General features: G+C 67.4%; 1 protein-coding gene across 1 annotated transcript; it reads right to left on the bottom strand.

Moving 5' to 3' along the window:
- Positions 1 to 257: 257 nt before the first annotated feature.
- On the bottom strand, positions 258 to 7,418 carry PPP1R16A (protein phosphatase 1 regulatory subunit 16A). Its single transcript, XM_064440571.1, has 11 exons — positions 7,334 to 7,418; positions 5,270 to 6,164; positions 4,987 to 5,057; positions 4,681 to 4,826; positions 4,499 to 4,602; positions 4,267 to 4,391; positions 4,030 to 4,155; positions 1,356 to 1,431; positions 1,142 to 1,271; positions 909 to 1,059; positions 258 to 764 (listed from the first exon to the last, which is right to left on the bottom strand). Exons 2-11 carry the CDS (start codon positions 5,526 to 5,528, stop codon positions 408 to 410), a joined length of 1,545 nt encoding a protein of 514 aa, XP_064296641.1. The 5' UTR covers positions 5,529 to 6,164; positions 7,334 to 7,418; the 3' UTR covers positions 258 to 407.
- Between the last annotated feature and the right edge of the window lie 2,360 nt (positions 7,419 to 9,778).

Raw genomic sequence — 9,778 nt, 5'->3', positions numbered from 1 at the left:
TGGTACCTGCCTGCCCCTGCCCGTCCCTGCCTGTCCCTGCCCGTCCCCTGCTGGTACCTGCCTGTCCCTGCCCGTCCCCTGCCTGTCCCTGCCCGTCCCCTGCTGGTACCTGCCTGTCCCTGCCTGTCCCCCGCCTGTCCCCTGCCCGTATCTCGGTCCCCTGCCCTGCCCGCACCCCTGCCCGCACCCCTGCCCGCGCCCCACCACGGCCCGGCAACGGCGGGTGACACAAAAACCACAACGTTTTGATTTTTTGTCGGAGCGGGGGGAAGAAAAAAAGGAAAAAAAAAAGAAAAAGGAAAAAAAAAAAACAAAAAACAACCCAAACCCCAAAACTTCCCATTTCGGGGGATAAAACAGTTCCAAAAAAAGAGGCAACGAGTCGCCCCCCGGGGCGCGGCGGCCGCTCACATCACCTTACAGCAACGGCGCTTCTCGGCCGGCGCCTCCTCGGCCGGCGCCGTCAGCTTGAGGAGGGGAGGGTCGCCGGTGCCGGTGCCGGTGCCGCTGCCGCTGCCGGTGCCGCTGCCGGTGCCGCTGCCGCTGCCGGTGCCGCTGCCGGTGCCCGCCGTGGGGCGCGGCTGCTCCTCGGGCCGCGGGCGCTGCAGTTTGGCGGCCGCTCGGTGCCGCTTGAGGTCGGCCAAGGTGTGGTGGGCTTTATCCCGCGCCGCGTCGCCGCCGTCCCCCTCTTTGGCATCCAGAGCGGCGCCGTTACGCTGCAGCGGCGGCTCGGGGAGCTCCGCCGACGTCAACCCGACGGGATCCTACCGGGTGGGGGAAACACCGGGATGACGGCGTCGCCGCCGGGAAAACCCTCACCCAAACACCCACCCTCGACCCCGCCCCACACGCCCCACACGCCCCACACGCCCGCGCCCCCCCCCCGCCCTCCAGGGCCGGCGGCTCACGGTCGAGCGCCGGCGGGGCTCGCTTTCCGCCTGCCGCTCCTCGTCCTCGCTGTCACGGCGCTCGGCGCGTTGCCAGACGATGGCTTCCCGCTCGTGCTCCTTACGGTAGAGGCTGGTGCGCTCCGACACGCTCGCCCGCCGCACCACCTTCCTGGCAAAGGCGGGTGGGGGGTCGGGGGGTCAGGGCGGCGGACGGAACCCCCCAACACCCTCCCTTTTCCCGCCGGCCTCACCCGCGGCTGCCGGCGCTGGAGGTGCGGCGCTGGAGCAAGGATTTGCGCTTCCCGTGGGATTTCAGGACGGCGTCGCGTTTGCTTTTCAATTCCGAGAGTTTCGCCCGAACCTCCTCGTCGGCGCAAACGTCTGCGGCGAAGGCGGCGGCGTCACCCGGCGCGGCGCGAACCGCCGGCGACCCCCGCGAGAGAAAGCCGGCGGCGTAAAACTCACCCAAGGGGGTTTCGTCCAGCACGGATTTGGCGTTGAGGTCGGCGCCGTGAGCCACCAGCAGCTCCACCAGCCGCACCTGCGCCGCGGAGAGGGATTGGGGACGGTAAAACGCGCCCCGGCGGGTGAAAACGCGGCCCCAGGCGGGTGAAAACGCGGCCCTGGCGGGTGAAAACGCGGCCCCGGCGGGTGAAAATGCGGCCCCGGCGGGTGAAAACGCGGCCCCGGCGGGTGAAAATGCGGCCCCGGCGGGTGAAAACGCGGCCCCGGCGGGTGAAAACGTGGCTCAAGCGGGTGAAAACGTGGCCCAAGCGGGTGAAAATGCAGCCCAAGCGGGTGAAAACCTGCCCCAGCCGGGTGAAAATGCGGCTCAAGCGGGTGAAAACGCGGCCCAAGCGGGTGAAAACGTGGCTCAAGCGGGTGAAAACGCGGCCCAAGCGGGTGAAAACGTGGCTCAAGTGGGTGAAAACGTGCCCCAGCCGGGTGAAAACGTGGCTCAAGCGGGTGAAAACACGCCCCAAGCGGGTGAAAACCCGCCCCAGCCGGGTGAAAACCCGCCCCAGCCGGGTGAAAACGCGGCCCCAGCCGGGTGAAAACGCGGCCCCAGCGGGTGAAAACACGGCTCAAGCGGGTGAAAACGTGGCCCAAGCGGGTGAAAACGTGGCTCAAGCGGGTGAAAACGTGGCCCAAGCGGGTGAAAACGTGGCCCAAGCGGGTGAAAATGCGGCCCAGCCGGGTGAAAACCCGGCCCCAGCCGGGTGAAAACGCGGCTCAAGCGGGTGAAAACGCGGCTCAAGCGGGTGAAAACGTGGCTCAAGCGGGTGAAAACGCGGCCCAAGCGGGTGAAAACGCGGCTCAAGCGGGTGAAAACGCGGCTCAAGCGGGTGAAAACGTGCCCCAGCCGGGTGAAAACGCGGCCCAAGCGGGCGAAAACATGCCCCAGCCGGGTGAAAACGTGGCTCAAGCGGGTGAAAACCTGCCCCAGCCGGGTGAAAACGCGGCCCCAGAGGGCGAAAACATGCCCCAGCCGGGTGAAAACGTGGCTCAAGCGGGTGAAAACCTGCCCCAGCCGGGTGAAAACGTGGCTCAAGCGGGTGAAAACACGCCCCAAGCGGGTGAAAACCCGCCCCAGCCGGGTGAAAACGCGCCCCAGCCGGGTGAAAACGCGCCCCAGCCGGGTGAAAACGCGGCCCCAGCCGGGTGAAAACGCGGCCCAAGCGGGTGAAAACACGGCTCAAGCGGGTGAAAACGTGGCCCAAGCGGGTGAAAACGTGGCTCAAGCGGGTGAAAACGTGGCCCAAGCGGGTGAAAACGTGGCCCAAGCGGGTGAAAATGCGGCCCAGCCGGGTGAAAACCCGGCCCCAGCCGGGTGAAAACCTGCCCCAGCCGGGTGAAAACGTGGCTCAAGCGGGTGAAAACGCGGCTCAAGCGGGTGAAAACGTGGCTCAAGCGGGTGAAAACGCGGCCCAAGCGGGTGAAAACGTGGCTCAAGTGGGTGAAAACGTGCCCCAAGCGGGTGAAAACGCGGCCCAAGCGGGCGAAAACATGCCCCAGCCGGGTGAAAACGTGGCTCAAGCGGGTGAAAACCTGCCCCAGCCGGGTGAAAACGCAGCCCCAGAGGGCGAAAACATGCCCCAGCCGGGTGAAAACGTGGCTCAAGCGGGTGAAAACCTGCCCCAGCCGGGTGAAAACGTGGCTCAAGCGGGTGAAAACACGCCCCAAGCGGGTGAAAACCCGCCCCAGCCGGGTGAAAACGCGGCCCAGGCGGGTGAAAACCCGCCCCAGCCGGGTGAAAACGCGGCCCAGGCGGGTGAAAACGCGGCCCAGGCGGGTGAAAACCCGCCCCAGCCGGGTGAAAACGCGGCCCCGGCGGGTGAAAACGCGGCCCAGGCGGGTGAAAACCCGCCCCAGGCGGGTGAAAACGCGGCCCAGGCGGGTGAAAACGCGGCCCCGGCGGGTGAAAACGCGGCCCCGGCGGGTGAAAACGCGGCCCCGGCGGGTGAAAACGCGGCCCCGGCGGGTGAAAACGCGGCCCCGGCGGGTGAAAACGTGGCCCCGGCGGGTGAAAACGTGGCCCAAGCGGGTGAAAACCTGCCCCAGCCGGGTGAAAATGCGGCTCAAGCGGGTGAAAACGCGGCTCAAGCGGGTGAAAACGTGGCTCAAGCGGGTGAAAACGCGGCCCAAGCGGGTGAAAACGTGGCTCAAGCGGGTGAAAACGTGCCCCAAGCGGGTGAAAACGCGGCCCAAGCGGGTGAAAACCTGCCCCAGCCGGGTGAAAACGCAGCCCCAGAGGGCGAAAACATGCCCCAGCCGGGTGAAAACGTGGCTCAAGCGGGTGAAAACCTGCCCCAGCCGGGTGAAAACACGCCCCAGCCGGGTGAAAACGCGGCCCAGGCGGGTGAAAACCCGCCCCAGCCGGGTGAAAACGCGGCCCAGGCGGGTGAAAACGCGGCCCAGGCGGGTGAAAACGCGGCCCAGGCGGGTGAAAACGCGGCCCAGGCGGGTGAAAACCCGCCCCAGCCGGGTGAAAACGCGGCCCCGGCGGGTGAAAACGCGCCCCAAGCGGGTGAAAACGCGCCCCAAGCGGGTGAAAACGCGCCCCAAGCGGGTGAAAACGCGCCCCAAGCGGGTGAAAACATGGCTCAAGTGGGTGAAAACCCGCCCTGCCCGCACTTACCTGTCCCCAGCACGCGGCGGCGTGGAGCGGCTCCCAGCCATCCTCGTCCCTGGCGCCGACGCCGGCCCGGTGCTCCAGGAGCAGCTCGGCCGCCTCGGCGTAACCGTTTGCTGCCGCGACGTGTAACTGGCCGGGGACGGGACGGAGCAGGGGGGGACAAAGTGGGGCGGTTGGGGGGAGCTCGGGCGCCGGCGTCGCCCCGTCCCGGCGTCAGCCTCCCCTTCCCACCCGTCCTACCAACGTGGCGCCGTGTCCCCGCGGCGCGTCCAGGTCGGCTCCCGCCCGCACCAGCTGCCGGATCTCCCGCACCATGCCGCGCTCGGTGGCGGCGCGAGCCTCCTCGATCTTCTCCTGGGTGATCCCTGCCGGAGGGAGAAACGGTGGGAAACGGGGGACGCCGCATCCCGACCGCCGGATTCCCGCCTTCAACCGGGACCCGGCTTCGGTTTCCCGGCGCCGCCGAACTCACCGCGCTCCGCCATGGCGGTCTCGATGCAGTCGAGCGTCGCCTCGTCCTCGCACAGATCGTAGGGCATGTTCCCGTCCGAGTTGACGGCGAGGAGATCGGCGCCGCTGGTTTTTACGGGAGACGGACGCGGCGGTGAGGGTCTCCGCGCCGGGGTGTCCCCCCGCCCCTACCCGCCGCGGTACCTTTGGATGAGGAGCTGGACCAGGCGGAGGTGGCCGCAGGTGGCGGCGGCGTGGAGCGGCGTCCAGAGCTCGCTGTCGCGGGCGTCGACGTCGGCGCCGGCTTCCAGCAACGCCGTCACCACGTCACCGTAATCGTCGATGCAGCACTGGGAGGGAGGGAGCGCCGGCGGCGGTTACGGGGCGCGCCGGTCACCGACGCCGCGTTAAACCGCCCCGAAACCTCCCGGGGATGGATCCGGAGGCGGCGGAGGGACGGGGGGTGGGGGGTTAACGGGAGGGGAAGCGGGAGACGCCGCCGCGGCGCACCTGGTGCAGCGCGGTGAGACCGTCCTCGTTGCAGAGGTCGGGGCTGACGCCGCTCTCCAGGAACTGCCGGACTGCGGAGAAAAGCGGGGTTTAACGCCGGATCCCGCCGCGGCCGGATTTACAGGTGCCGGCTCTGAGCCCCTGGCTCGTTTTGGGGGATATTTGGAAGCAAAACCGGGATTTGGGGCTGATTTTTAACCCCAAAAACCTGTTTGAGTTGAGGATTTGGGGGTTGAAGGTTTCCAGGAGCCTCCCCGAAAGCAGCAGCTCCGCCGGCACCCACCTTCCTCGGCGTCGTGGCGGGCGGCCGCCTCCAACAGCCGGACGCTGGCCGGGAACGTCACCCTCTTCCCTTGGCCGTTGCTTTTCCTCTTCCTCCTCTTCCTCTCGGCTCCGACCTTCGTCCCCTGCATCTCCTTCTCTGTCTGCGCCCATTTTTTCAGCTGCTGGGCCCGGCGTTTCTGAGCGTGTTTCAACCGTTCCGGCGTGCTCAGCCGCGCCACCGCCGGCATCTCGGCCACCAGCTCCGGGTGCTCGGCCATGGCGAGGGGTTTCGCCGGAGAAGGGGGCGTATCCCGCGGGGATGGGGGTACGGAGCCGCCGGCACCCCCTCCAGCATCACCCCCGGCCCCTCAGAGCAGGGAGGGGGTCGGTTTATCCCCGTATATCAGTGTTTTCCGAGAGTTTCACCGCAGGCTCCGGAAACAGGCGCTTCAGAACCATCTCCCCATGCGCGGGCGCTCCCCGCTACCGTTTTAGCACCTAAAATGGGGGCCGGGGCGTCCCATTAAGCCTCGAGGGGGGACAATAAGCCTCGGGGGGGGGACAATAAGCCTCGAGGGGGGTCCCCTTCACCGGCGGTTTGGGGCGGAGCTGGCCGGCGACGCCGGATCCGAAGGCACGGAGGAGCGAGGCGGGAAGAGAAACCCCCTCAGTCCGATCCCCGGCGCTCGTTTGTCGCTTAATTATCCCGATGAGTTTTTGCCTTCCCACTCTCCGGAAGCGTTTCCCGGTCATTCAGCAGCCGCCGAGGCTCCGGTCTCACCGAGGAGGTGATTCTCCGGTTCGGGAAGATGCCGATGGGCGGCGGAACGGGCAGCGCTGCCGGGATATCGCCGGGCCGGGGCTCCGGTTTCTCCCGGCCGCGGTGGGACGAGCTTCACGCGGCGGCCGGAATCCTACAGGGGGAAAAGGGAAATAAACAATTTAAGGCCAGAGAGAGGCTCGGCACAGCCCGGCTTTGCCGGGAAGAGCCACGCCGCGCCCAACCCACCGCCGGTTTTGCCACTTTCCTAATCCGGGATTAACCTACAATCCAAGTCGAAGCGAACCCCCCCCGCCCCGGGATTCCGCCCGAGGAGCCGCGTCCCGCCGAGCTCCGGGAGCGTCAGCGGGGAAAACCCCGGCACGGATCCCGCGCCGGGTGAGGGGGATCCCGGCGGGTTCCGAGGGGAACAACGCCGCCGGCGCTCGGGCACGGTTAAACCGGCCTCTACCCCGACGCCGGCGTCGCCCGACGGGCAGGGTGGGTCCCGCGGGCGGGGAAGGGCCGGTTCCGGCAGAGCCGGTGCCCCGCGGTGCCCGGAGCGGGATCCTCCGCCAGGCGACGCGGCTTCACCGGGCAAAGTCTGGCAGGAAAGGAGGGGAAAAAAAAAAAACAACACAATTCCTAAACTTTAATCCCGGCCTAAATCCAGCCCCCGGAATGGCGGCGGGTGCCGGGAACGCCGCAGCAGCCGGTAAATCCGTGCCCGCGTCGGGATGGAGAGGGACACCGGGGTGCCACCGTCCGTCCCCCGTGTCCCCGAGGCTGGGGGGAGGGTCCCAGGGGGACCCCAGTGTCCCCAAAGTGTGTGTGTGGAGTTTCCCCAGGGTCACCCCAGGGACCCCAGCGTCCCCAAGGGCAGGGTGTGTTCCCAGGGGACCCTCGTGTCCCCAGGGTTGTCCCCAGGGTCACCCCAGGGGACTCCAATGTCCCCAAGGCTAGGGGGAGTCCCCAGGGTCACCCTAAGGGTCACCCCCCTGTCCCCAAGGCCGGGCTCCATGTCCTCCGACCCCCCCGGGATCCCCCAGGACCCCCCTTGCCGCTCCAGGATCCCCAGACCCCGCCAGAACCCCCCCAGGATCCCCAGACCAGCCCAGGAGACCCCAGGCCCCCCCAGGATCCCCAGAATCCCCCAGGACCCCCCAGGCCCTCGCTCCCGCCCCTAGACCCCCCAATATCCCCCCCAGGACCCCCAGACCCCCCTAGGAACCCCCCAAACCCTCCCAGGACCCCTCCAGGATGCCCAGACCCCTCCCAGGACCCCCCGGACCCCCCTCACCCCCCCGGTCCCCCCGCCCATACCAGTCGCGGCCTTCCCCTGCTCGGAGCCGCCGCTCGGGGCGGGGCCGCCGCCGCCCATCGCCATGGCAACGGGCCACGCTTCCGGCCACGCCGGAAATGGGAGGGACTTCGGCCGGAAGAAGGAGGTGAGAGAGGGGGTGGGGCGCGGCGCCATGTTGGGAGTGGCCGTTCGTGCGCCAGCCGCCCCCCCACGCCACTCCCAATATGGCGGCGGGAAGGGGGCGGGGGCGGGGAGAGGCGCGGCCGCGCCCCCTGGCGGGCGGAGTGGGGAATCACGGCGTCACGGTGGAACTGGGGGCGGGGCTTGGGGGCCCGGACCCACTCAGGTCCCCCAGTACAGACCAGTCCCACAGCCCCACTGCCCAGTGCTCCCAGTACAGACCAGTATGGCACAGCCCAGTGCTCCCAGTACAGCCCAGTATGGCCCAGCACAGTCCTAGAACCCAGTCCTCCCAGTACAGCTCAGTGCTCCCAGTCCTACCCAGTCCCCAGGCATGGCTGTCTGGCCCCCCAGTGCTCCCAGTACAGCCCAGTATGGCTCAGCCCTGCCTGGCACACCAGTGATCCCAGTACAGCCCAGTCGTACAACCCAGTGCTCCCAGTACAGCCCAGTATGGCTCAGCCCGGCCTGGCACACCAGTGCTCCCAGTACAGCCCAGTCCAACAGCCCAGTGCTCCCAGTACAGCCCAGTATGGCTCAGCCCTGCCTGGCACACCAGTGATCCCAGTACAGCCCAGTCCTACAACCCAGTGCTCCCAGTACAGCCCATTATGGCTCAGCCCGGCCTGGCACACCAGTGCTCCCAGTACAGCCCAGTCCAACAGCCCAGTGCTCCCAGTACAGACCAGTATGGCACAGCCCTGCCTGTACCACAGTACTCCCAGTGCAGCCCAGTCCTACAACCCAGTGTCCCAGTACAGCCCAGTCCCACAGCCCTGCACCCCAGTGCTCCCAGTACAGCCCAGTATGGCTCAGCCCTGCCTGGCACACCAGTGATCCCAGTACAGCCCAGTCCTACAACCCCAGCACTGTCGGTAGAGACCAGTCCCACAGCCCAGTGCTTCTGTATGCCCCAGTCCCCCTCCCCAGTGCTCTCAGTATGCCCAGTCCTACACCCCAGTGCTCCCAGTCCATCCCAGTCCCACCCCCTGCAGCCCCTGTCCATTTGTGGCACAGCCCCAATGGGTCTGGGGGGTCCCAGGGGGGTCCTGGGGGTGCCGGGGGGTCCCAGGGGGGCTTCAGGTGTCACTGGTACCATCCCCCTGCCGCCATCCCCCCACTCAGGCTGGCTTGGGCCAGCTGGGCTCAGTTCGGGTTTGGTTCAGGCCTGCTCAGCTCGGTTTGGGATCGGTTTGGGCCTGCTCAGCTTGGTTCGGGACTGCTCAGGCTGGTTCAGGCTGGTTCAGGAGCGCTTGGGCCCTTTTGGGCCCACTTAGCCCAGTTCAGGCCCAGTTCAGGCCTGCTCGGCTCGATTTGGGCTCAGTTTGGGACTGCTCAGGCCGATTTGGGCCCACTTGGCTCGGTTCGGGCTGGTTCAGGACTGCTCAGCTCAGTTTAGGCTCAGTTCGGGACTGCTCAGTCTGGTTCAGGCTTGGTTCGGCCCGCTTGGCTCAGTTTGGGCTCGGTTCAGGCCTGCTCGGGCCAGTTCAGGAGCGCTCGGGCCCTTTCAGGCCCACTAGGGCCAGTTTGGTCTCAGTTCAGACCGGTTGGCTCAGTTCGGGCTGGTTCAGGACTGCTCGGCTCAGTTCAGCTCAGTTTGGGAACACTCAGGACGGCTTTGGCTTGGTTCTGGCCCGGTTCTGGCCCACTCAGCTCAGTTCGGGCTGGTTCGGGCCAGTTCAGGAGCTCTCGGGACCTTTTGGGCCCACTCAAGCCAGTTTAGGCTCAGTTTAGGACTGCTCGGGCCAGTTCGGGCCTGCACGGCTCTGTTCGGGCTGGTTCAGGACTGCTTGGCTTGGTTCGGCTTGGTTTGGGAGCACTTGGGCCAGTTCAGGAGTACTTGGCTCAGTTTGGGCTCGGTTCAGGCCCGCTCAGCTGGGTTTGGCCCTGCTCGGCTCGGTTCAGGCCCGCTCGGCTCAGTTTGGGAGCACTTGGCTCAGTTCAGGACCGCTTGGCTCAGTTTGAGCTCGGTTCAGGCCCGCTTGGCTCTGTTCGGGCCGGTTCAGTTTGGGAGCACTTGGGCCAGTTTGGGAGAGCTCAGCTCAATTTGGGCTCGGTTCAGCTCAGTTCAGGACTGCTCAGGCCGGTTCGGGCTCCGTTCCAGCCCACTTGGCTCCGTTCAGGCTTGGTTCGGGCGCGCTCGGCTCTGCCCGTCCCATCCCAGCTCAGCTGGGCTCGGCTCAGCCAGGCTCGGCTCAGCTGAGCCCAGCCCCTCCCGCTCCCCGCGGGGCACCGACACGGAGGCGCCGCGACCGGCCGGGCCTTATCGGGGCTGAGACCCCCCG

Source organism: Phalacrocorax carbo, unplaced genomic scaffold (assembly GCF_963921805.1).
Source record: "Phalacrocorax carbo unplaced genomic scaffold, bPhaCar2.1 SCAFFOLD_315, whole genome shotgun sequence".
Lineage (NCBI taxonomy): Eukaryota > Metazoa > Chordata > Aves > Suliformes > Phalacrocoracidae > Phalacrocorax > Phalacrocorax carbo.
Note: the sequence above shows the minus strand (reverse complement) of the source record. Positions and strands in the feature narration are given on the sequence as shown.

What these genes read in the sequence shown, in the direction of transcription:
- PPP1R16A (XM_064440571.1), bottom strand. Translation starts at nt 5,528, where the DNA reads ATGGCCGAGCACCCGGAGCTGGTGGCCGAGATGCCGGCGGTGGCGCGG. An exon ending in CCGCCACGACGCCGAGGAAG is followed by an intron (nt 5,058 to 5,269) that starts GTGGGTGCCGGC and finishes TTTTCTCCGCAG; the next exon opens with TCCGGCAGTTCCTGGAGAGC. An exon ending in GACCGCCATGGCGGAGCGCG is followed by an intron (nt 4,392 to 4,498) that starts GTGAGTTCGGCG and finishes TCCCTCCGGCAG; the next exon opens with GGATCACCCAGGAGAAGATC.